At 45.8% G+C, this 23,459-nt stretch overlaps 2 protein-coding genes across 2 annotated transcripts; both read right to left on the bottom strand.

The window, feature by feature from the left end:
* Positions 1-4,934: 4,934 nt before the first annotated feature.
* Positions 4,935-5,841, bottom strand: LOC127329649 (F-box protein At3g07870-like). Its single transcript, XM_051356132.2, has 2 exons — positions 5,827-5,841; positions 4,935-5,645 (listed from the first exon to the last, which is right to left on the bottom strand). Exons 1-2 carry the CDS (start codon positions 5,839-5,841, stop codon positions 4,935-4,937), a joined length of 726 nt encoding a protein of 241 aa, XP_051212092.2.
* Positions 5,842-7,928: 2,087 nt separating this feature from the next.
* Positions 7,929-11,647, bottom strand: LOC127336957 (uncharacterized). Its single transcript, XM_051363823.2, has 2 exons — positions 11,388-11,647; positions 7,929-10,530 (listed from the first exon to the last, which is right to left on the bottom strand). Exon 2 carries the CDS (start codon positions 10,181-10,183, stop codon positions 8,210-8,212), a length of 1,974 nt encoding a protein of 657 aa, XP_051219783.1. The 5' UTR covers positions 10,184-10,530; positions 11,388-11,647; the 3' UTR covers positions 7,929-8,209.
* Positions 11,648-23,459: the final 11,812 nt, after the last annotated feature.

Genomic DNA, 23,459 nt, shown 5'->3' with positions numbered 1-23,459 from the left:
AGATAAAGAGAGGCGTGAGAGGCTTAAGCCCACGGAAAACCCTAAACACGTTTTTTCAACTTTCAGAACCAAGTGGACATCCTCATTCAGTCTTGGAGAGAAAGATCGTTCATGCTGCTGCGATTTTCAGACAGACCGTCACTAGATTCTTCAGGAGATAAGAATCCTAAAATAAAAGGAAACAATTTCATAGTAAGATTTACTGTATCCCATCCGTTCTGAAATGGTCATCAGCCATATTGAAGACACACATTTCTTACAAACACGTTTTTGTATTTCTTTACAGTGTATGTACAAGTTAACGCTAATAGGTAGGACATAGCTACGTGCTCTGGTGAAAGGGGCGGCAAGCTGGCAGTGGCAAAAATTCATCCAGGGGTTATTCACTTACTAGGCTAATGTCAAAATGGACAGTAACCTTAATTATAGCACAGCAATCAGAACAAAATGAGGAGAAAGAAAAGGGCATATCTCACGGAGTTATATACACTAAACACCTGAACATACATTGCATATATATCCCCTATGACTGTCTATCCATTATTAAAAACTGGTACAAATACAAGAGAATTTACACTGCATATACATCCCCATGACTATGTATATCCAAACTGTCAAATGACTGTATATCCATCAACAAATTGGCTGCCCAAAACCAACACAGACAATCAAACGTGTTATTTTAAGTTAACAAAAAGATGAAACGAATTGCAGAAGCGAACACTTAAGACATGGGCAGAAGCATAGTTGAGAAAGAGACAAAAACAATACAAACACTACACTACTTAGACTACAAACTGAACACGCTTGGCACCAAGTGCAGCTCAGAACTGACAGTGTACACTGCATATACATTTGCAGCTCACAACTGAAAGAATAGCAACTCGTATATGTGAACTAAAAACATGGTTAAAAAAAAACAGAACGTGATCCACAGTCTGCAGGTGGGTGGCGCGGTCATTTCTGACCAGGCAGCCATGGCTGAAGCTGCTTTTACGCACTTTGAGGGCCTGCTCGGCACCTCGGTGGAGAGACAGCATTCGCTGGACTTGGACTTCCTGGATATCCACTCTGAGGATCTCGCAGAGCTGGAGGCGGTGTTCACGGAGGACGAGATCTGGGAGGTGATTCGGCGACTGCCAGCGGGCAAGGCGCCGGGGCCCGACGGGTTCACGGCTGGATTCCTTCAGAAGTGCTGGGGAGTGATTAAGGGTGACTTCATGGCAGCCTTCGACAAGCTGTTCACGTTGTGCGGGCGCGGGTTTCAAGGTCTCAACCAGGCCTTGCTGACCCTGCTGCCCAAGCGCCCGGATGCGGCTGCGCTCGGCGACTACCGCCCAATCAGCTTGATCCATATTTTTGCCAAGCTGGTCGCGAAGGTGCTCGCCACTCGTCTAGCCCCTAGGATGGAGTCGCTGGTAGATCGTAACCAATGCGCGTTCATTCGCAAGCGTTGCATCCACGATAACTTCATGTTGGTCCAGCATACTGCTCGATTCTTACACCGGGAGAAGGAACCGCGGGTGATGCTCAAGTTGGACATTGCTCCCGCCTTCGACTCCGTTTCTTGGGGTTTCCTGCTGGAAATCCTTCACAAGTTAGGGTTTGGGCCTAGGTTCCGCGAACTAGTGTCCATCCTCCTATCCACTGCGAGTACCAGGGTGATTCTCAATGGCGAGCCAGGCCCCCCGATTTGGCACCAGAGGGGCCTGAGACAGGGAGACCCCCTGTCGCCAGCGCTGTTCGTTCTGATGATGAACACCCTCAACAGGTTGTTGGCTAAGGCGATCGAGCTTGGGGTGTTGCGGCGCTTAGCACAATGGGAATTAGCGACGTCTGTGTCGCTCTACGCGGATGATGTGGTGATCTTCTGCCACGCCGATGAGACGGAACTACGCGCTGTACGTGGGATCCTGGAGCTCTTTGGCCATGCATCGGGGCTGCGCACCAACTTCGCCAATTGCTCGGTCTCCCCAATCGCCTGTACGGAGGATGAGGCCGCGGGCGCTGCTGAACTCATGGAGTGCCAGCTAGCGCCGTTTCCGGTGAGATACCTTGGCATCCCGCTGTCTATCAGGAGGCTGACGGCTGCAGCATTCCAGCCCCTCTTAGACCGTCTAGCCGACAAGTTACCTACCTGGAGGGCATCGATGATGCCTCAGGCAGGACGCTTGGCGCTAATCCGTGCGGTTCTCGCAGCGATACCGTTGCACCAGCTGATGGTGCTGAGTCTTGATAAGAAAGCACTCAAGCAGGTCAACAAAATCTTGCGAGGATTCCTATGGGCTGGTAGGGCTGACGCCAATGGCGGACATTGCCACGTCAACTGGGCGAGGGTGTGTAGGCCGTTACGGCTGGGGGGGGGGGGGCTGGGAATCCCTGATCTCGCACGCACGGCCATCAGCCTCAGGGTGCGCTGGATCTGGAGGATGCACACCGACCCCCTGCGACCTTGGCGCGGGTTGGACATGCATTTCTCCAAGACGGAACTGGATGTCTTTGCGGCCTCTACCTACATGGTAGTAGGCAACGGGGAATCCACCCTCTTCTGGGAGGACAGATGGCTGGACGGTAGGTCCATCAAGGAGATGGCGCCGGAGGTATACACTTTGGTTCCAAAGCGCCGGAGAAAGGCGCGCACAGTCCGTGAAGCGCTGGTTAACCGCACCTGGATCCCCGATATTGTAGGTGCACCGAGCGCCCTAGCACTGTGGCAATACGTCCAGCTATGGGGTAGACTCAGGGACATTCAACTATTGGGGAACCCGGACAGGTTGGTTGGCGTTGGACGACGGATGGACAGTATTCAGCTGGATCCTGTTATGACACCCTTTTCCAGGGGCAATCATCTCAGGGTCCTGGAACCTCAACTGGAAATCCTAGGCGCCACCAAGGGTGAAATTCTTTATCTGGTTGGCCTGCCTCGACAGGTGCTGGACGGGTGAGAGACTGGCACGGCGGGGGCTGCCGCGCGCGCCGAGATGCCCGTTGTGTGATCAGTCTACCGAAACCATGAGGCACCTCCTTATAGGATGTTCCTTCTCTAGGACGGTGTGGTTTGAAGTCCTGTCGTGGATCCGATCCACCTCAGGCCCACCCACGGCTGAGGGTGACTTCGCGGAGTGGTGGTCGCTGGTGGTGCGGACCGCCCCTCGCCAGCTGGGCAAGGGCACTTCGTCGGTTATCATGCTCACGGCATGGTGGATTTGGAAACACCGGAACGCGGCGGTCTTCGACAATGCGCGACCTTCGGTGGCATCCTTGTTCAACGACATCACTGCCGACGCGAGGCTTTGGGCGGACGCGGGAGCCCGGGGTGTGCGCCAGTTACTCCCCTAGTCTAGGTTTTTCCTTTTTTCTTGGGTCGAGTTGTACGGCGTGGTGTGTCCGTCCCTCGGACTTGTATATAAACTCTTCTTTATCTATCAATGCATCGAAACACAAGGCTTTTGCGTTTTCGCGAAAAAAAACTAAAAACATGGTTGTATACACTACATATAAATCTGTATGCGGAAAATTGCATCTCTCCCCACATGGTAGAAACAGGTGCAGCTGAACCTATAAACATCCAAAAATGACCATAAAACCTATTGTAAAAACACACTGACAACTCACCTCTCATGAGGGATGAAAATCCACAGAACAAGTGAAGAACAATTACTCCCACTCACCTCTCATGAAACTGTGTTCCACCCGCTACTACATATATGACAATTTATCCCCCAAACATACTCACGGTGGTGTGCAAAAAACAACTCTCAGGTCGGTCTACTGAAAACAACACTCAGATCGATTCCTTCGGCTCATGAGCCCTGTATACCCTCCCATGCTACTCGATTTCTCCTGCTCATGAGTAAACACCAGAGAAGTGCTGTATAAAAACACCAGTAGTATCCACTGAAAATCCCCCAGCTCCTCCACTGTTCACCAATACCCTAGACGGCGACAAAAACTTGGCTAGAAAGCAACACGCAGGTCTCCTAAAACTCACGGCGTTGTTTTTGACGAGTAGGCATGGACGAACATTGAATTCGCGCGGAACTCGACGCGCGGCCATGGAGAAAGTTTGGCGCAGAACAACTACGACCTAGCGACGACTGCCTCCTCCCCCAACCCCCCGCACAGTACGTAAGGGCGCAGCGAGCTGCGTGCCGAACACAGGAGCGTGCGCTCCCAAAGACTGCCGACCGCCGGCGGCGAATCCTTGCCGCTCTCCTCTGCCTCTGGGTGTTCCTCGGGTGGAGAATTTGGGTGAAATGAGGACGGGAAGAAAATGAAGAAAATGTCCCACACGTCAGGGTAAAAGGAAAAAAATGGCGTTGATGGCCTGTGGGCTCCCGACTCCCGTCCGTTCTCTCGCGCGAGAAAAGAAAAACCGAAGAAAAGAAGAAAATAACCGGAACCGTACTCGACGCGGGACGTGTGGAAGAAAAAAAAAAGAACAAAATTAGCGGCCGAAACAAAACACAAGCAACGTATGAAAAACATTCCGAGTGTTGTCGAATTGAAAAACAACCGGTTGCAAGATAGCAAAAGTGAAAAAATATAACTGATTAATTGGCCATGTAAATACTTAGTGGTTCTGTTGTCTTGACATAGGCGAAGGTAAGATTTTGGCTGTACAAGAAGCAGTTGGGTTGTAGCTTGCCGACGAGCGTACCCTCGTCCCGGTGGCTGACCCCAATAATCCTAGAGTTACGGACTGTGAGGTTACGGAGAGACCTACGGACATACGTGTTTTGTGTTGGTTGGCTAAATTCTGGTGTCTCCTTTGAAATCCGGACCACGTTTCTGTTCCTGTGTACTGAGTCCGTAGGCTGTTTTTGTAAAACATGCCCGTACGTATAGCATTACTCGGCTGACCCGTACGACATCGCCGGGTAACAAGGAGCCTTTCCGCCTGTAGTGCCCGTACACCGACGTCCGCTGCCGCGTCAGCACATACTTGCCGTGCACGAAGTGTGGCCGCGGGACGCACTGCCCTCTGAGACTATACCGGCGGCTCCATCGGCGTCCCTCCTCCTCCATAACCCACACGCCATGGGCACCTCCCGCCACGACATTTGGCCGAGCGTGAGAACACGCATGCCGACGAACTCACACACATGGCCAAAGATGCACGGGACGTGCACCACCTTGTACCGCCCCGACGTCGGGTGGCATGCGAAGCTGTACGCCGAGTGCCACATATTCCGGTGGTGGAGGCCGATGAACCGGCCGGCACACGGCAAGGGTGGGAGGGGCAGCGTCTCGCCGGTGGCTGGGTTGACCAGGGTGATAACGCCACCTATCTCCTTGTCGTCGCACAGGCAGAGCAGGCCGTTGCACGTGCCCACCAGCTGCACGTCCCCGTCGTTTCCACCGTCGCGCCGCCTCCACAGCTCTCTGCAGGTCCCCGTGGACAGGTCGTCGACGACATAGGCGACGCAAGTGTTCGGATTCCAGAGGAGGGCCTTGGCGCGGCTCTGCATCTCCGTGGTGCAGTCGCTGACCACGTCGCGCCAGAGCCGACACACGAGGCGGGCCCGGCACAGGGAGGTCGGCGGGAGCCGCAGGAGGATCTCAACCAGGACGTCCGTGGGGAAGTCCCACACTCCCGTGATCCCGTAGCCATGGCTACGAGTGCCGTCTTCTTCTTCTACCGGCTGCTCACCACGACCACGACTCCACCAATCGTGGCCGCACGGGGGTTGGTTTCAGACTTTGTTTCCTGTATATATCGGGAAACCTATCTTGTCTGTCAAGTTTGTTGTGCATTAATTAGGATACGAGACCGTGCGAATCTTTACTATTAAATGGGAGTTGGTCGTTTGACACTCAACGCACTTTGGTGGTCGTCATTCAGAGCATCTCGTCCGTCCAATCATCTCACCTCACATCCAGCCCACCTAGACCATCCGATCGCTTTTTTGGTAACCAACCCAGCCCCCGCTTAACAAAGAAATTAGGAACAAAATCCCAACCTTTCTTATACAGCTCGATCTGAAATAATTTGGGACGTGAATCCCGGATGCAGATTATGTCGAATAATCCCATTATTACTCCCTCCCCTTCCGTGTGTTTCCCTAGACAGAAACATAATGGAGTATCAGGAACAGCTAGGGCAAATGCGGCTTCTTGCTTCCCATCTGTGACTGGAGGAAGAGATGGAGGGGGATAGAAGGAGCTCGGCCATGGGGACGGGTTGGAGAGATGAAGTAGGCTCGATGGTGGGGCTCAGCGATGGCCGCTTCTGGCGGGATGGGCACGGCCGAGAGGAGCTCTTGGCCGCGTCGGATCTGTTCATCCATGTGAAGGCGCCGCCGTCCTGATCCCCTTGCTAGGTTGTGGAATGTGTCCCTTCTCTCTATAAATTCAGTTTCAATATGGATATTGGATTGTGAACTTTGTTAGGATTTTCATCTGATTGTTACTTGTCTCCAGAACTTTCAGGTGAAGAAGAAGAGGAGGATCCTACATCGGGTGTTCTCCTTAAGGGCATGGACACGTCTGGCCTGTAGTTGAAATCAAGTTGGATAATAATCTCCATGGTTATGATTGCATCTTAGAATTTCTTATCTTCATGTAGCGTTGAAAATTTCTATTGGTTGACAATATCCCAGGCACAACAGGTTGTACATAGAATCGAGTATAATGTGAATTAAAATGCATCAGGAATGTGTTATAATGTGAATTAAAATGTACATAGAATCCCAGGCACATCAGGAATGAGTTATTATCCACAAATTAAAATGCATGTCTTATACATCTATTAATTATGTTGACACTAACACAACTACCATATGAATAGTGATGCCTCTTATACTGGTGCAGGTGCAGTGCTATTCTTTCTGTATTATTAGGGAGCTATAACCTATTTTTCCTTTTCTGCTCATGATCAAATGTTAATATTGCCAACTCCTGCCAGGTACCCTTTTTTCTTCAACAATAAGTATGGGAGCCTATTTTCTTCTCCAACCACCGGACTGTATCTTACTTTCAAGTTGATATATGTTGTGGAAAAGGTGCTATACCTTCCCTATCCAAATTTGACAAGAGACAGTGAGTCAATGCCTTGTAACATGTAACAGTTTGCTTTTGAGGTTCAATAATTTTTGTCACTGAGAGCATTATCTCGTAATAATTTTTTAACATCTGTTCATATCCAGCGATTGAGCAGGTAAATGATGTGCTTTAGGCACTAATATGATACATTATGCTTGGTGGAATAGTCGAAATAGGGGCCATCTTCTTATCTTGGCGTTCCATGTAGGGTAGTTTTCCAGACGATGGAAGAATAGAGCTAAACGGGATGTTGATAGGTGGAAGCCACCGGATGAGGGTACCCTCAAGTTTAATTCGGGTGCAAGGCATGATATTGAAGTATTAACTCGCGGATTTGAAAAACTCCAGAGAGGTACCCATTTGCATCCCAACATACAAGATTAAGATTCGTTCATTTATCTTTTAGGCGATAACCCTATCAAACTGCTTGTCTGCCATGCCGACCAAAGTACTTCTCATTAGATAAAACACTTCAGCATGCAGATTAGTTTGGCTACATTGATTTCTATGTGCGAGTAGATCAATATCAGAACCCTCACTTAGACATTTTTTTGGAATGGAGGTACCCATTCAGGAGGAATTGTAGTGGTTCCTGGCTTCCTGCAATAGTTACTTGAAGATATAAAAGCAGAGAGTACGCAATTGACTATTTTAGCGTAAATACGCAACACTGAAGATCGATTTGTGCCGCTCAGACTGGGCCAGACTTTTTCAGCCCTTTGGGTTGGGCTTGGACCTAAATTCTTCGTCCGACGATCGGGCCGGTCTCGGGCCTAGACTTTGAGCTTCAACCTTTTTAGCTCCAGCCCAGCCCAAGAAATGCCCAGGTATAAATATATTGCGAGTAAAGTAGGAGTCGTAGCAACGCACGGGCATTCAACTAGTTATGAATAGTAATACAATTTTAAAAACACAACTTTTGTATACACCAGTTTTAAAGTACAGACTGCACAAAGCTATGTACACAAGGACTACATGCTGACACTATATTCAGTCGTTGATCGCAGAACATGCTACACAAGGTCCTAGCTGACTGCCAGGTACCTTTAGGATCATCATTACGGTGACAGCAAACCGCAATGGTGATCTGAAACCACAGATCGAGATGTCATATGCAGAATCATAGTGGAAGCACACGAAACAAGCTGCAATTCAAGTGCAGTTTTCAGGATTTCGGAACATGGATGCTGTTGCCGCCAGCTCCTCCGAGCATCGACATCAGCCCTCCGCCATGCACCCTTCCCTCCGGCACGACCAACCCGAAGCTCTGGCTCCGAATCCCCTCTCCACCCTCTTGGCCATTACCCGCCAGGTTAAACGAAGAAGAAGGTTTCAGGGAACCAGGAACAAGCAGCTGCGGTGGTATGAGCCTGCCACTCGGCATGTCTTGCAACGACTCGCCACAATCCGACGAGGCGCCAGGAACAGAAGAGGAGATCCCATGGTCCATGCTGCTGCCCGCCGTCCAGGAAGAAGAGCCGATCCCGCTGAAGGCGCCATACCCAATCATGCGTGTGCCCTGCCCGCATTCTGGCTCTTGCTTCGAAGCCATCAAGGTTTCATGCGCAGAGCAGAGACCGCTCCTTCCCCTGGCAAACTTCTCACAGCCTGTGCTCCAGGCGCACCGCTTCCCGCCCCCGTGCGCCTTGCAGAAGTCCGTGCTCCCCTGCGCACTCTTGTCGCACCCATCAGATACGCAACGCCTCCCACCGCCATGCCTCACGCAGCAATTCGTGCGACCGCGGGCGCTCTTGGTGCACCCTGGTGCAGCACACCGTTTGCCGCCTCCATGCACCACGCAGAAGCTGGTTCCTCCATGAACACTTTTGGGACATGCCGCGCCTCCCTCGAAGAGGCACCTCTTCCCGCCACCATGCCCTTTACATAACGATGTGCTGCCCTCGGCCCCTTTGGTACAGCCTTCAGATATGCACCGTTTGCCACCACCATGGGACTTGCAGAACATAGTGCCACCCTGTGCTCCCTTACTGCAGTCGGGGTACTGACACCGGCGACCACCTCCATGCGAGATGCACAGCCCAGGATATCCTTCAGCACTCCGAGTGCACCCCTCCATGATGCACCTCTTCCCTCCACCATGTTTTATGCAGAATCCTGATCTTCCCCGTGCTGCTCTCGAGCACTCCTGAACCCCACACCGGAGCCCACCGCCGTGAGCAATACAGAACTCTGTCTTTCCTTCGGCGCTCTTGGTGCAGCCTAACTCTTGGCACCGCCTTCCACCTCCGTGACCTTTACAGTACGCAGTTCGGCTCTCGGCACCCTTATAGCAACCTGGCTTTTGGCACCGCTGACCGCCACCATGGGAAATACAGAGTCCTGATGCACCCCTTCCACCCTTGGAACACCCGTTGAACCTACACTTCTTAAGATGGCGTTGATGACTTCTCTGCTCCCCATTACTAGTACAAGCTATTGTATCTGAAGTTTCAGCAGTTGTATCTGAAGTTTCCGCAAAGGAACAATCAGTTGTTGCTGAAGGCTCGGTGCTAAGCTGAGCCTTATGTTGATTAAGGTATCTATCATGATCCGCCTCATATCTGGTTCCAAGGTGTTGCTGAACATCAGTCTCTGACGGTGTTCCGTTCAGACAAATATCATTTGATCTTGGAGCAAACAGAAGTGGCAGCACATATTCACCGGATTTCCTTCTGGCTGAAGTTGACCCCTCATCAATAAGTGGGAGAAAAATACCATTTTTCCTTTTATGTGAATGTTCCTTGCTGCCAGGCACTATTGTGGGCTGTAAATTTCTTGAGCTGCCACTTGAAATCCCCAAAATTAATCCAGGATCAGTTGTGGTACAATGGGCGAACAAAGTTGCAGATAATTTAACTTTATTCCCACCAGATGAGTGACTATCAGCAGAATACAGATTTGGCATTGGTCCAAGTCCTAGCACCAGCTTGGAGTCGTCATCGGGGACAAGTTGATTCCTCTGGTTGAATGATTTTCTAGAAGCCTCAACTGCTTCTGAGCTGCCCAGGCAATCACGGTTAACTGCTGTTACATCTAAGTCTTCATTTCTGCAATTTATGGCAGCAGGTTCAGCTTGAGAGAATGAAACATCCATATCTTCCTTCCCTCGAAGCCATAGATTTGTCATACTAAGGTCCATCCTAGTTAATATATATGTACAAATAGGATTTTGATATAATGCGATTTAAGCACTGTTCAGTCACAAAGAGCTTCGTCAAACCATCAGAACCCCAGTTTTATAACTTCACTGCTGAGGAAGTATATAGTATACACAAAATGAAAATACACGTCGATGTCTGTGCAATGCGAGCCACTACTGACAAAGCCTGAAGTATCAGCTCTGTCCATGAGCATTCAGCTTACTGATACCCAAATGAGAAAGAATGATCTTGCAGTACCACGAGAAAAAAATCATGAGCACATCATATTATGCGTACAAAATCCACTGACAGACTTCATATCACACAGTTAAACTCCCTGTGAGATCTGCAAGCAAAGTTCGGTAATAGGTGAAATTTAGCTACACATGATTAGAGCTCAGCAAAATATAGCAAGTTAGCAACTGATCAAAGCTAATGTTTCCGAAATATGATGCACAGCTCAGAATATCAAACGAACTTATCCGTGATCAGCTTAATGTTTCTGCAATATGCACGCACCATGCATGCAAAGGTGCAGTGAAATAGAACAAGAACCATTGTTGAAACTAATTTGAAGTGATTCAAGAGCATGCATAACAAACAAAAATATGAGATTAACAAGTACCTATCACATTTTCACATGATTTGGCAGAGAAATGTTAACAAGGATAATTCAGACATATATCTGACCAGCTGCTGAATGTTTTTACAGTTCTGCAGGTGGATTTAAATTGGGATCTATAAGTTACTAGAGAATCATGCAACCACAATAGACAAACCCATACACTATAATCTTTGATTGTGAATTGTGATGATATAAAATAGAAACTTACTAGTTTTTTTAAAACATCGCAACTTACTAGGTAGGAGTGGTACTTTAATGTATAGTTCATTTCATTACCAACTCTGTAAAGTTGGGTTTCAGTTAAATGGATTCCTCAACTGCCCAACTACACTATAATTCACATGGATTCCCAGGAAAACGCTTCAGTTCGCCAATTCCCCGCTAAATTGAATTAATTTAGGCCAGGCCCCCAGAGCTTGCGAATAGACAATAACCCTGCTACCACAACACTCTGTTTCTAAGGTTCTTAACTCCATCAACCAAACAGGGGAAAAGAAAGAACTATCAAGTTATAGCAGAATGCTACAGTGCAAACTTTGGCATTAAAGCAAGAACTAGGGAAAGTTTCAGATCCCTACCATGGAAGAGAGATTGGAGAACCAGCCGGCGGCGGAGCGAATGAACGGGTGGAGGAGACGAGTGAGGCGATATGAGGGGATGTGGGAAATAAAGAGGCGTGGAGAGCAAAAGGAGGGAGCTTTATGGCATGGGGGGATGGAATTTGGCCCTTGGGGCTTCTGGAGGAGCATCAGAGATGAAATCAACTAATCAATCATGTGATTAGGGAATTCCGGCGCTCGCTCGTTCGGCTTCAGCCCCAGCCCAGCCGCAACCAACAGCTTCGTTTTTGGCCCGTGTCGATTAAGCACGGGTTCCACTCCCCGCGTGGGTCGCCTGCCTCCTGGATGTCCGATCGGCCACGACCATCGATCTACTACACGATTAGTTTTTTTTTCGAAAATGAAGGTTAAACCTCCTTCCTCGGTTGGAACGCACAGCTATGCTATTTACTAAAGTTGATAGAGTCAATGGATCTGAAGTTTATCATATAGTAGTAGCATATATGATACTTTTCTATGATACTAGATCCATAATGCATAGTATCATAGATTAGTATCATAGTTTTGCTATATTAATTGATTTGTAGAATTCCAATACAAATTTGTGTACAAGATTTATTTGATACTAACTTTTCTCGTGATGTACGCTATGATACAGTATCTACCTATGATATTCTAATCTCCTCTCTCATACATAATTACCTGCCACATTAGCATTTTTGGTGGGGCTAGGATGTATAATACTAGCTATGATACTAGCACTATGGCTAGCCTCACAAGTAGAGTATTCCCTCGGTACCATGTTAGTTCTGGTTAGAATCAAACACTATAAAGTTTGACCAACATGTGTTACGAGCATTTTAGGGAGTGATGTTTTGGCTCTCGAATTTATATGCTCCTTTTATTTCGAAACACACCTAATATATTTTAAAATATTAAAAACTTACAAATAAAAAGTTTACATGTACTGATGTAATCTTTACATACTCCGTGCATGCATAATTTTTTCATGAAAATCGACTTATCGTTTGGGATGTGGAAGAAAGACAAATTTGGATTCTCACTTACCTTGATAGAATCTCCTCGTTTTACCCGAATCTTAAAGCAAACTAGATGGTGACAGAAACAGCTGCACCCATGTTTGTATGGGCATCTCCAGCGGTCTGAACACATTTCGGTCACCAAAAGTGACCGCGGGCGTCCGATTTGGAACGGACTGTGGACGCGAAATTGGTTTTTGGGCCACGATTGTCCGTTTGCGTTTGGAGGTGTCCCCGGTGGCCCAACGTATTTTTAGTTTACAAATATTTTTTCATTATTTTTGGTACATAAATTGAAACATTACAAGCTAGATTTTGGTAGATGATTTGAAACATTACAGGATAGATTTTGGTATTTTTTTAAAACCGAATTATCGTAGGAGAAGCCCCTACGGTGTAGATTTTATATTAACCAAGAGACACAGTTACAAACTAGCAAGATTTTGGTACATGATTTGAAACATTACAGCATAGATTTTGGTACATGATTTAAAATATTACAGGATAGATTTTGGTACATGATTTAAAACATTACAGAACAGATTTTGGTACATGATTTGAAACATTACAAGATGAGGAAATCTAACTAGTGTGTTGGGTTGGCCTTTGCCTTCTTCACTGCAAAGAAAGAACACTTAGTCACCCAAATTAGAAAAACTAGAGGGTTCTGTGTGTCTTCTTGTTCTTGGATGCGTAGGAAGAACATACAGAAACCTGCACTAGTGGCTTTAATTTGCATTCCCCATATTCACTGCAAACAAAGAACAACGTGGACCTAGAGCTGGCCATCATTGTCTTCGTCGGATTCGTTGTTGTGGTATTGCATGCGGAAGCATGAGCCATTGAACACACTGACGATCATGTCTCCATCACCTTCGTCGCGGCTGAGCAGCAGGCATACGACCTCTAGGCTGTGGGCGCGGGCAAACTAGTCGAAGCCGACGTTGAGGTACATCTTGCCTTTCCCCTCAAACATGACGTCGACGAGCCACTGGCACTGGACGCAACTGTCTTCCCATAGGTTCACGGAGCCCGGCTGACGAGTAACTCCACAAACTTATCCAAGAGTCCTTGGTGATGTAGACGACGAACTCGAAGTGCATGGCGAACGGGCACTCCCACTCTACGAGGGAGGTTGAGCGCGCAAATCCAGCACGGCCGCCCCTGCCCCTGCCCCGGCCATGGTGGTCGCGTTCGAGGCCTCGGCCCCTTGGACCTACGATGGAGCGTCACTACTAGGAAGAAGCCTATAGGTGGAGGCAATATGTGCCGGCGCACCACCTTGCACGTGCGCCGGTGGAAAGTGTTGCCGGCGCACCCCTTTTCCGCCGCGCCGGCGATGGAGGCATACTGCTGGCGCACCTTGGGAAATGACGCGCCGGGGACAAAGTTTGGAAGGGGCTCGGCCGATTTGGGCCAGGCCCAGGAAACGCTGCCGGCGCACCAGCCCAGGAGCGCGCCGGCGGTAATTTGTTGCTGCCGGCGCATTCCTGGGCTAGTGCGCCGGCAGCGTTTCCTGGGCCTGGCCCGGAGCAACTATAGCCGGATGGTGCATATACTACCGGCGCACCATAGTCCAGGTACGCCGGCAATAACCTGGGACTTATTTCAGCCACCAACCAGCACACTCACTCACACACTCACTCACTCCACTTCTCCACACAAACCCGAGCCTTCTCCCAACCCAGCTCATTTTTGCCTATTCCTATCCCCAATTTAGCTAATTTGACCAAACAAAATTATATTTTTTGAGCAAATCTTCCCTTCCAACATGCATCTCCCACATCCCCCTATGTAGATCTAGATCTACTATCCCGCATTGACCGCTCAATCTAGATCTAGATCTAGAAAGTCGGCTTCCATACGCCGTGGCCGCGGCGCGACGTCTCGATCTCGTTGACGAATATATCAAACAAATAGGTGATTAATGAACAAATTGAGGAATGAAATCGATATATATTGGACATTTGAAGCAAAAGCTAGTGTGTGGCATATATATATATATATATATGTTGTGTTTGTGCTTGTGCTTGTGTGTGTTGGCGTTGAAAATGAGTTGCCAACGTTGCGCCGAAATGTTGATTCTTTAAGTTTCCGTTTCGGCACATTTCTGGCGCTCCTATGTCCTACCGTGTAGGAAGGTCATGCCGAAATTTTTCGTGAAAACTACCGACGGATGCATGGTTCTAATCAATTATGTAATCTTACCATGCAGGCGATAATGGTTATCGAGATGAGTGAAAGCATCGTGATGAGATATCTGAAACACGCGATCATCGACATGTATGAAAATAACTGCACGGAGGTATTGTGTCCGTGCCGGAGATGCAAACGAGGGAAATGGTTTGACCCGTATTCAGGCAAATTGCAGGGGCACCTGCTCACTAATGGTTTCATGCATGGACACACTCAATGGATGAGTGATGATGGCGCGGAGGTCAATGGGGCGACGGCAGCAGGTGGTAATAATGGCCGGCAAGAAGGAGGGTGATGGCGTGTAACTCACACGTTCGTTGGGAACCCCAAGAGGAAGGTATGATGCGCACAGCAGCAAGTTTTCCCTCAGAAAGAAACCAAGGTTTATCGAACCAGGAGGAGCCAAGAAGCACGTTGAAGGTTGATGGCGGCGGGATGTAGTGCGGCGCAACACCAGGGATTCCGGCGCCAACGTGGAACCTGCACAACACAACCAAAGTACTTTGCCCCAACGAAACAGTGAGGTTGTCAATCTCACCGGCTTGCTGTAACAAAGGATTAACCGTATTGTGTGGAAGATGATTGTTTGCAGAAAATAGTAGAACAGTATTGCAGTAGATTGTATTTCAGTATAGAGAATTGGACCGGGGTCCACAGTTCACTAGAGGTGTCTCTCCCATAAGATAAACAGCATGTTGGGTGAACAAATTACAGTTGGGCAATTGACAAATAAAGAGGGCATGACCATGCACATACATATTATGATGAGTATAGTGAGATTTAATTGGGCATTACGACAAAGTACATAGACCGCCATCCAGCATGCATCTATGCCTAAAAAGTCCACCTTCAGGTTATCATCCGAACCCCCTCCAGTATTAAGTTGCTAACAACAGACAATTGCATTAAGTATTGCGCGTAATGTAATCAGTAACTACATCCTTGAACATAGCACCAATGTTTTATCCCTAGTGGCAACAAAGACATCCACAACCTTAGAACTTTACATCCTTGTCCCAGATATCAATGGAGGCATGAACCCACTATCGAGCATAAATACTCCCTCTTGGAGTTAAAAGCATCTACTTGGCCAGAGCATCTACTAGTAACGGAGAGCATGCAAGATCATAAACAACACATAGACATAACTTTTATAATCAACATAACAAGTATTCTCTATTCATCGGATCCCAACAAACGCAACATATAGAATTACAGATAGATGATCTTGATCATGTTAGGCAGCTCACAAGATCCGACAATGAAGCACAATGGGGAGAAGACAACCATCTAGCTACTGCTATGGACCCATAGTCCAGGGGTAGACTACTCACACATCACTCCGGAGGCGACCATGGCGGCGTAGAGTCCTCCGGGAGATGAATCCCCTCTCCGGCAGGGTGCCGGAGGCGATCTCCTGGATCCCCCGAGATGGGATCGGCGGCGGCGTCTCTGGAAGGTTTTCCGTATCGTGGCTCTCGGTACTGGGGGTTTCGCGACGGAGGCTTTAAGTAGGCGGAAGGGCAGGTCAGGAGGCGGCACGAGGGGCCCACACCACAGGGCCGCGCGGCCAAGGGGGGGGGCCGTGCCGCCCTAGGGTGTGGCCACCTCGTGGCCCCACTTCGTCTCCTCTTCGGTCTTCTGGAAGCTTCGTGGCAAAATAGGACCCTGGGCGTTGATTTCGTCCAATTCCGAGAATATTTCGTTACTAGGATTTCTGAAACCAAAAACAGCAGAAACAAAGAATCGGCACTTCGGCATCTTGTTAATAGGTTAGTTCCAGAAAATGCACGAATATGACATAAAGTGTGCATAAAACATGTAGATAACATCAATAATGTGGCATGGAACATAAGAAATTATCGATACGTCGGAGACGTATCAGCATCCCCAAGCTTAGTTCTGCTCGTCCGAGCGGAGTAAAACGATAACAAAGATAATTTCTGGAGTGACATGCCATCATAACCTTGATCATACTATTTGTAAAGCATATGTAGTGAATGCAGCGATCAAAACAATGTATATGACATGAGTAAACAAGTGAATCATAAAGCAAAGACTTTTCATGAATAGCACTTCAAGACAAGCATTAATAAGTCTTGCATAAGAGCTAACTCATAAAGCAATAATTCAAAGTAAAAGCATTGAAACAACACAAAGGAAGATTAAGTTTCAGCGGTTGCTTTCAACTTGTAACATGTATATCTCATGGATATTGTCAACATAGAGTAATATAATAAGTGCAATATGCAAGTATGTAGGAATCAATGCACAGTTCACACAAGTGTTTGCTTCTTGAGGTGGAGAGAAATAGGTGAACTAACTCAACATTGAAAGTAAAAGAATTGTCCTCCATAGAGGAAAAGCATCGATTGCTATATTTGTGCTAGAGCTTTGATTTTGAAAACATGAAACAATTTTGTCAACGGTAGTAATAAAGCATATGTATCATGTAAATTATATCTTACAAGTTGCAAGCCTCATGCATAGTATACTAATAGTGCCCGCACCTTGTCCTAATTAGCTTGGACTACCGGATCATCACAATGCACATGTTTTAACCAAGTGTCACAAAGGGGTACCTCTATGCCGCCTGTACAAAGGTCTAAGGAGAAAGCTCGCATTGGATTTCTCGCTATTGATTATTCTCAACTTAGACATCCATACCGGGACAACATAGACAACAGATAATGGACTCCTCTTTTATGCATAAGCATGTAACAACAATTAATAATTTTCTCATATGAGATTGAGGATATATGTCCAAAACTGAAACTTCCACCATGGATCATGGCTTTAGTTAGCGGCCCAATGTTCTTCTCTAACAATATGCATGCTTAACCATAAGGTGGTAGATCTCTCTTACTTCAGACAAGACGAACATGCATAGCAACTCACATGAAATTCAACAAAGAGTAGTTGATGGCGTCCCCAGTGAACATGGTTATCGCACAACAAGCAACTTAATAAGAGATAAAGTGCATAATTACATATTCAATACCACAATAGTTTTTAAGCTATTTGTCCCATGAGCTATATATTGCAAAGGTGAATGATGGAATTTTAAAGGTAGCACTCAAGCAATTTACTTTGGAATGGCGGAAAATACCATGTAGTAGGTAGGTATGGTGGACACAAATGGCATAGTGGTTGGCTCAAGTGTTTTGGATGCATGAGAAGTATTCCCTCTCGATACAAGGTTTAGGCTAGCAAGGCTTATTTGAAACAAACACAAGGATGAACCGGTGCAACAAAACTCACATAAAAGACATATTGAAAACATTATAAGACTCTACACCGTCTTCCTTGTTGTTCAAACTCAATACTAGAAATTATCTAGACTTTAGAGAGACCAAATATGCAAACCAAATTTTAGCATGCTCTATGTATTTCTTCATTAATGGGTGCAAAGCATATGATGCAAGAGCTTAAACATGAGCACAACAATTGCCAAGTATCACATTACCCAAGACATTATAGCAATTTACTACATGTATTATTTTCCAATTCCAACCATATAACAATTTAACGAAGAAGAAACTTCGCCATGAATACTATGAGTAGAAACTAAGGACATACTTGTCCATATGCTACAGCGGAGCGTGTCTCTCTCCCATAAAGTGAATGCTAGGATCTATTTTATTCAAACAAAACAAAAACCAAAACAAACCGACGCTCCAAGCAAAGCACATAAGATGTGATGGAATAAAAATATAGTTTCAGGGGAGGAACCTGATAATGTTGTCGGTGAAGAAGGGGATGCCTTGGGCATCCCCAAGCTTAGACGCTTGAGTCTTCTTAGAATATGCAGGGGTGAACCACCGGGGCATCCCCAAGCTTAGAGCTTTCACTCTCCTTGATCATGTTGCATCATACTCCTCTCTTGATCCTTGAAAACTTCCTCCACACCAAACTTAGAACAACTCATTAGAGGGTTAGCGACAATAAAAATTAACATGTTCAGAGGTGACACAATCATTCTTAGCACTTCTGGACATTGCATAAAGCTATTGGACATTAATGGATCAAAGAAATTCATCCAACATAGCAAAAGAGGCAATGCGAAATAAAAGGCAGAATCTGTCAAAACAGAACAGTTCGTATTGACAAATTTTATCGAGGCACCAGACTTGCTCAAATGAAAATGCTCAAATTGAATGAAAGTTGCGTACATATCTGAGGATCACTCACGTAAATTGGCATAATTTTCTGAGTTACCTACAGAGAAAACAGATCAGATTCATGACAGCAAAGAAATCTGTTTCTGCGCAGTAATCCAAATCTAGTATGAACTTTTCTATCAACGACTTTACTTGGCACAACAAAACACTAAACTAAGATAAGGAGAGGTTGCTACAGTAGTAAACAACTTCCAAGACACAAAATAGAAACAAAGTACTGTAGGTAAAAACCATGGGTTGTCTCCCATAAGCGCTTTTCTTTAACGCCTTTCAGCTAGGCGCAGAAAGTGTGTATCAAGTATTATCAAGAGACGAAGTATCAACATCATAATTTGTTCTAATAATAGAATCAAAAGGTAACTTCATTCTCTTTCTAGGGAAGTGTTCCATACCTTTCTTGAGAGGAAATTGATATTTTATATTACCTTCCTTCATATCAATGATAGCACCAACAGTTCGAAGAAAAGGTCTTCCCAATATAATGGGACAAGATGCATTGCATTCAATATCCAAGACAACAAAATCAACGGGGACAAGGTTATTGTTAACGGTAATGCGAACATTATCAACTTTCCCCAAAGGTTTCTTTGTAGAATGATCAGCAAGATTAACATCCAAATAACAATTTTTCAGCGGTGGCAAGTCAAGCATATTATAAATTTTCTTAGGCATAACAGAAATACTTGCACCAAGATCACATAAAGCATTACAATAAAAATCTTTAACCTTCATCTTAATGATGGGCTCCCAACCATCCTCTAGCTTTTTAGGAATAGAGGCTTCGCGCTCTAGTTTCTCTTCTCTAGCTTTTATGAGAGCATTTGTAATATGTTGCGTGAAAGCCAAATTTATAGCACTAGCATTAGGACTTTTAGCAAGTTTTTGCAAGAACTTTATAACTTCAGAGATGTGGCAATCATCAAAATTCAAACCATTATAATCTAAAGCAATGGGATCATCATCCCCAATGTTGGAAAAAATTTCAGCGACTTTATCACGCAGTTTCAGCAGTTTTAGCAGTTTCAGGTAGTTTCTCGCGCTTTGCATTAGAAGTGGAAACATTGCTAACACCAATTCTTTTATTATTAATAGTAGGAGGTGCAGCAACATGTGTAGCATTAGCATTACTAGTCGTGGTAATAGTCCAAACTTTAGCTACATTCTTCTCTTTAGCTAGTTTTTCATTTTCTTCTCTATCCCACCTAGCACGCAGTTCATCCATCAATCTTATATTCTCATTAATTCTAACTTGGATGGCATTTGTTGTAGTAACAATTTTATTATGATGATTTTCATTAGGCATAACTTTCGATTTCAAAAGATCAACATCAGCAGCAAGACTATCGACTTTAGAAGCAAGTATATCAATTTTCCCAAGCTTTTCTTCAACAGATTTGTTAAAAGCAGTTTGTGTACTAATAAATTCTTTAAGCATGGCTTCAAGTCCAAGGGGTGAATTCCTATTATTGTTGTAAGAATTCCCATAAGAATTACCATTGCCGTTGCCATTATTATAAGGATATGGCCTATAGTTGTTACTAGAATTGTTCCGGTAAGCATTGTTGTTGAAATTATTATTTTTAATGAAGTTCACATCAACATGTTCTTCTTGTGCAACCAATGAAGCTAACAGAACATTATTAGGATCAATATTAGTCCTATCATTCACAAGCATAGACATAATAGCATCAATCTTATCACTCGAGGAAGAGGTTTCTTCGACAGAATTTACCTTCTTACCTTGTGGAGCTCTTTCCGTGTGCCATTCAGAGTAGTTGATCATCATATTATCAAGAAGCTTTGTTGCTTCACCAAGAGTGATGGACATAAAGGTACCTCCAGCAGCTGAATCCAATAAATTCGGCGAAGAAAAATTTAGTCATGCATAGAAGGTTTGGATGATCATCCAAGTAGTCAGTCCATGGGTTGGGCAATTTTTAACCAGAGATTTCATTCTTTCCCAAGCTTGAGCAACATGTTCAGTATCTAATTGTTTAAAATTCATTATGCTACTCCTCAAAGATATAATTTTAGCAGGGGGATAATATCTACCAATAAAAGCATCCTTGCATTTAGTCCATGAATCAATACTATTCTTAGGCAGAGATAGCAACCAATCTTTAGCTCTTCCTCTTAATGAGAAAGGGAACAATTTTAATTTTATAATGTCACCATCTACATCTTTATACTTTTGCATTTCACATAATTCAACAAAATTATTAAGATGGGCAGCAGCATCATCAGAACTAACACCAGAAAATTGCTCTCGCATAACAAGATTCGATAAAGCGAGGTTTAATTTCAAAGAATTCTGCTGTAGTAGCAGGTGGAGCAATAGGTGTGCATAAGAAATCATTATTATTTGTGGTTGTGAAGTCACACAACTTAGTATTTTCAGGGTTGGCCATTTTAGCAACAGTAAGTAAAGCAAACTAGATAAAGTAAATGCAAGTAACTAATTTTTTTGTGTTTTTAATATAGCGAACAAGATAGCAAATAAAGTAAAACTAGCAACTAATTTTTTTGTATTTTGATTTAGTGCAGCAAACAAAGTAGTAAATAAAACTAAGCAAGACAAAAACAAAGTAAAGAGATTGGGAAGTGGAGACTCCCCTTGCAGCGTGTCTTGATCTCCCCGGCAACGGCGCCAGAAAAAGAGCTTGATGGCGTGTAACTCACACGTTCGTTGGGAACCCCAAGAGGAAGGTATGATGCGCACAGCAGCAAGTTTTCCCTCAGAAAGAAACCAAGGTTTATCGAACCAGGAGGAGCCAAGAAGCACGTTGAAGGTTGATGGTGGCGGGATGTAGTGCGGCGCAACACCAGGGATTCCGGCGCCAACGTGGAACCTGCACAACACAACCAAAGTACTTTGCCCCAACGAAACAGTGAGGTTGTCAATCTCACCGGCTTGCTGTAACAAAGGATTAACCGTATTGTGTGGAAGATGATTGTTTGCAGAAAATAGTAGAACAGTATTGCAGTAGATTGTATTTCAGTATAGAGAATTGGACCGGGGTCCACAGTTCACTAGAGGTGTCTCTCCCATAAGATAAACAGCATGTTGGGTGAACAAATTACAGTTGGGCAATTGACAAATAAAGAGGGCATGACCATGCACATACATATTATGATGAGTATAATGAGATTTAATTGGGCATTACGACAAAGTACATAGACCGCCATCCAGCATGCATCTATGCCTAAAAAGTCCACCTTCAGGTTATCATCCGAACCCCTCAAGTATTATGTTGCTAACAACAGACAATTGCATTAAGTATTGCGCGTAATGTAATCAGTAACTACATCCTTGAACATAGCACCAATGTTTTATCCCTAGTGGCAACAGCACATCCACAACCTTAGAACTTTCTGTCACTATCCCAGATATCAATGGAGGCATGAACCCACTATCGAGCATAAATACTCCCTCTTGGAGTTACAAGCATCTACTTGGCCAGAGCATCTACTAGTAACGGAGAGCATGCAAGATCATAAACAACACATAGACATAACTTTGATAATCAACATAACAAGTATTCTCTATTCATCGGATCCCAACAAACGCAACATATAGAATTACAGATAGATGATCTTGATTATGTTAGGCAGCTCACAAGATCCGACAATGAAGCACAATGGGGAGAAGACAACCATCTAGCTACTGCTATGGACCCATAGTCCAGGGGTAGACTACTCACACATCACTCCAGAGGCGACCATGGCGGCGTAGAGTCCTCCGGGAGATGAATCCCCTCTCCGGCAGGGTGCCGGAGGCGATCTCCTGGATCCCCCGAGATGGGATCGGCGGCGGCGGCGTCTCTGGAAGGTTTTCCGTATCGTGGCTCTCGGTACTGGGGGTTTTGCGACGGAGGCTTTAAGTAGGCGGAAGGGCAGGTCAGGAGGCGGCACGACGGGCCCACACCACAGGACCGCGCGGCCAAGGGGGGGCCGCGCCGCCCTAGGGTGTGGCCACCTCGTGGCCCCACTTCGTCTCCTCTTCGGTCTTCTGGAAGCTTCGTGGCAAAATAGGACCCTGGGCGTTGATTTCGTCCAATTCCGAGAATATTTCGTTACTAGGATTTCTGAAACCAAAAACAGCAGAAACAAAGAATCGGCACTTCGGCATCTTGTTAATAGGTTAGTTCCAGAAAATGCACGAATATGACATAAAGTGTGCATAAAACATGTAGATAACATCAATAATGTGGCATGGAACATAAGAAATTATCGATACGTCGGAGACGTATCAGAGGGCATCATGATATTGATGACGATGAAGAGTTTGTCGCACAAGACGATAACCTTGACGACGACAATAACCTTGACGACGACAATAACCTTGACGACGACGAAGAGGTGCCGCTAGCTTCAGTCGTGCGGGAACCTCATCTTCAAGATCTGCTTCTCGAAAAGACGAAAGGCGCCAAGCGGAAATCAAAGCTTGAGCAACTCGAGATAGACTCGAATACTCCGTTGTACGACTCAGGTCGCGGGTTGGGGGAGTCTCGCTTGAGAGTAGCTCTCGATGTGCTGCAGATGAAGGCGAAACACGGATGGACGGACACAAGCGTCGACGACATCCTGGAATACGTGAAAGATCTCCTTCCTGCCGGGAACACGTGTCCTGGTAGTCTAGCCGAGGCCAAGAGAATCACGTGCCCTCTCGACTT

This window comes from Lolium perenne, chromosome 2, assembly GCF_019359855.2.
Source record: "Lolium perenne isolate Kyuss_39 chromosome 2, Kyuss_2.0, whole genome shotgun sequence".
Lineage (NCBI taxonomy): Eukaryota > Viridiplantae > Streptophyta > Magnoliopsida > Poales > Poaceae > Lolium > Lolium perenne.
This window is presented reverse-complemented; position numbering and strand designations above follow the sequence as displayed.